This window comes from Martes martes (assembly GCF_963455335.1).
Source record: "Martes martes genome assembly, chromosome: X".
Taxonomy (NCBI): Eukaryota; Metazoa; Chordata; class Mammalia; order Carnivora; family Mustelidae; genus Martes; species Martes martes.
Genome location: NC_137897.1, coordinates 70405573 through 70409336, shown reverse-complemented (window position 1 = coordinate 70409336; position 3764 = coordinate 70405573). Strand labels below are relative to the sequence as shown.

Sequence of the window (3764 nt, the reverse complement as noted above, 5' to 3'; positions counted from 1 at the left end):
AAAAGCATTTTAGATGAATTTTTATAGAAATACTTCTTTATGAAGCATTATTGGATTTTAAAAATCCTTCAAAGATCAGAAGAAAGATGAAATAATAATAAAAAAAGAGCTGCATTTCCCACCTTCCTCTTGACCAGAACAAGATCATTATTTTCTGCTATATAGCTTATGAATGAGCCATATTAGTCCAAATTATAAGAATGAAGTGCTGGCAATATAGCAGAGGTCCTTGCATCCCCAGCAAGTATGTTTTCCACAAGTAAATTAGGAGCAAGGGAGTAATTATGGGAAAAAAATATACTAAAAGGACAGCATTTGGAATAAATGGACAAGTATAAAAGGGTATATTAGTTAAAAGTAATTTGTTAGAATAGATTATATCCACAGTAACCAATTAAGTAACAAAAAATCAACACAACCAAACCAAGAATAAAAGCCTTCAAACATCACATTTACCAATACATCCTAAATGAAGGCGAAAGGAACAAATCTAATTACCACACATTGTTATCTCAAAGCTTGCTCTATATTTTGTTCTCTCTCCTATTTTGAAAATTATAATGTGAAGAAAGTGCCTTAAAATGAAAGGATTCATTTATTTTTTTTCATTTAAAACATTTTATTTTGAGATGCCTGGGTATCTCAGTTGGTTTAACATCTGAGTGTCCCAGTGTCCTGGGACCAAGTCCCATATTGGGCTCTCTGCTCTTCCCCGTTCGACAGACAGCCGCATCTTCAGGTGCAGTGCCAGCCGCATGCCTGAGACACAATGGTGAAGGTTGGAGTGAATGGATTTGGCCATACTGTGCACCTGGTCACCAAGGCTGCTTTTAACTCTGGCAAAGTGGATATTGTCGCCATCAATGACCCTTTCATTGATCTCAACTACATGGTCTACATGTTCCAGTATGATTCTACCCATGGCAAATTTCATGGCACAGTCAAGGCTGAGAATGGGAAGCTTGTCGTCAATGGGAAGTCCATCTCCATCTTCCAGGAGCGAGATCCCGCCAACATCAAATGGGACGATGCTGGTGCTGAGTATGTTGTGGAGTCCACTGGGGTCTTCACCACCATGGAGAAGGCTGGGGCTCACTTGAAGGGTGGGGCCAAGAGGGTCATCATCTCCACTCCTTCTGCTGATGCCCCCATGTTCGTGATGGGTGTGAACCATGAAAAGTATGACAACTCCCGCAAGATTGTCAGCAATGCCTCCTGTACCACCAACTGCTTGGCTCCTCTGGCCAAGGTCATCCATCACAACTTCGGCATCGTGGAGGGACTCATGACCACCGTCCATGCCATCACTGCCACCCAGAAGACTGTGGATGGCCCCTCTGGGAAGCTGTGGCGTGACGGCCAAGGGGCTGCCCAGAACATCATCCCTGCTTCCACTGGTGCAGCCAAGACTATAGGCAAGGTCATCCCTGAGCTGAATGGGAAGCTCACTGGCATGGCCTTCCCTGTCCCCACCCCCAATGTGTCTGTCGTGGATCTGACCTGCCGCCTGGAGAAAGCTGCCAAATATGATGACATCAAGAAGGTGGTGAAGCAGGCATCAGAGGGCCCCCTCAAGGGCATCCTGGAGTACACTGAGGACCAGGTTGTCTCCTGCGACTTCAACAGTGACACCCACTCCTCTACCTTTGATGCCGGGGCTGGCATTTCTCTCAATGACCACTTTGTCAAGCTCATTTCCTGATATGACAATGAATTTGGCTACAGCAACTGGGTGGTGGACCTTATGGTCCACATGGCCTCCAAGGAGTAAGAGCCCCCCTGGACCACCAGCCCCAGCCAGAGCAAGAGGAAGAGAGAGGCCCTCAGCTGCTGGGGAATCCCTGCCCCAACTTATCCCCCCAAACACTGAGAATCTCCCAACCTCCACTATTTCCATCCCAGACCCCCTGAAGAAGGGGAGGGGTTTGGGGAGCCCTACCTTGTCATGTACCATCAATAAAATATACTGTACCCAACAACAATAACAAAAAACCCATATTGGGCTCCTTGTTCAGCAAGTAGCCTGCTTCTCCATCTGACTGCCATTCTCCCTGTTTGTGCCTTCCCTCTCTAAAAAAAAAAAAAAAAAAAAAGTAAATCTAATTTTTTTTTAAGATTTTATTTATTTATTTCACAGTCAGACAGAGATCACAAGCAGGCAGAGGCAGGCAGAGAGAGAGGGGGAAGCTGGCTCCCTGCTGAGCATAGAGCTCGATGCAGGGCTCGATCCCAGGACCCTGGGATCATGACCTGAGCCGAAGGCAGAGGCTTTAACCCACTGAGCCACCCAGGCACCCCAGTAAATCTAATCTTTAAATAAAATTAAATAAAATATTTTTTTAAGAGAAAGCCACTCAGGTTGAGGTTCTCTGAGACTTTTCCCAAGCACATCTTCAATTGAAGTGTCACAACTGTCCCCCAGACTAAGCCTTCCAACCACAGTAATCCCTGAGTCTTCTTTGACATGGACATCAGTAGGGAATGAGTTGGTTTAATTGCCTTAGAATTATTTGCAGATATTGTACCCAAAACTGCAGAAAATTTTCATGTCTAGGGTACAAGAGAAAAATTCACTGGACCCACCACTGGGAGAACTCTCCATTTCAAAGGATGCCCTTTCCAATGAATTATTAAGAAATTTATGGTTCAGGGTGGAGATTTCTCAAATCAAAATGGGAAAGGTGGAGAAAGTATTTATAGTGAAAATTTTGAAGATGAAAATTCCTATTATAAGCATGACCAAGGTTTATAGAGCATGGCAAATGCAAGCCGCAACACAAGTGGTTCTTAGTACTTTATCAGCAGTTCCAATTCCTCGTTTGGAGGGGAAAAATATGGTATTTGGTTAAGTAATTAAAGAAACGGGTGTGGCAGGGATACTGGAAAATGTAGAAGTGAAAGGTGAAAAACCTGCCAAGATATGTGTTATTACAGAATGCAGAGAACTAAAGGAGGGAGATCATTGGGGTATATTCCCAAATGATGGTTCTGGTGATGGTCACCCAGATTTATTTGAAGAAGCAGATATATATTTAAAATATGTAGATAAAATTTTGCTAATAAGAGAAGACTTAAAAAATTGCAAATATATTTTTTCAAATCCCAGAACTGGGAGATAGATACTAAAAAAAAATATACAAAAGCTTTAAGATATGTAGAAGGTTCAAACGCTGTTATTAGGAAAGCAGATAGATTGAAGCTACAACCTATAGCTCTAAGCTGTGTGCCAAATGTTGGTGCAAATTAACAGAAGATGTCAAATTGGCAGGCAGGAATTGACAGTTGTTTGGAGGCACTTGAAATAGACCCATCAAATTCCAAAACATTGTACCATAAACTCAAGGATGGCAAGGATTAAAAGAATAGGATCATGAATATTTTTAATTATTTTTTTAATTTCCTGGTTGATCCATTCGTTCTTTAGTAGGATGCTTCTTTCTTTTAATTTTTATTTATTTTTTAAATCTCTTTTCAATGTTCCAGAATTCATTGTTTATGCACCGCACCCAGTATGTTCTCTGAGACTGTTCCCAAGCACATCTTCAATTGAATTGTCACAACTGTCCCCTGTAATTTTTCCCTTTTCCTAATGTCCTCCATGTTATCACCTATGTTCCACAAATAAGCAAAACATATGACAAATGACTTTCTCTGCTTGACTTACTTCATTTAGCATAATCTCCAGTCCCAAATATGTCAATGCAAAAGTTGGGTAGTCATCTTTTTGATAGCTGAGTAATATTCCATTGTGTATAAGGACCACA

At 41.8% G+C, this 3764-nt stretch overlaps 1 protein-coding gene and 1 pseudogene across 2 annotated transcripts; both read left to right on the top strand.

The window, feature by feature from the left end:
• Positions 1–769: 769 nt before the first annotated feature.
• LOC308337223 (glyceraldehyde-3-phosphate dehydrogenase-like) lies at positions 770–1702 on the top strand (the record flags this gene model as incomplete). Its single annotated transcript, XM_080795338.1, has 1 exon — positions 770–1702. The coding sequence occupies one exon, from the start codon at positions 770–772 to the stop codon at positions 1700–1702; it is 933 nt and encodes a 310-aa protein (XP_080651464.1).
• Positions 1703–1753: 51 nt separating this feature from the next.
• LOC308337412 (peptidyl-prolyl cis-trans isomerase D-like) lies at positions 1754–3366 on the top strand (annotated as a pseudogene). The gene is made up of 2 exons: positions 1754–1767; positions 2404–3366. The product of its transcript is annotated as a peptidyl-prolyl cis-trans isomerase D-like (transcript).
• Positions 3367–3764: the final 398 nt, after the last annotated feature.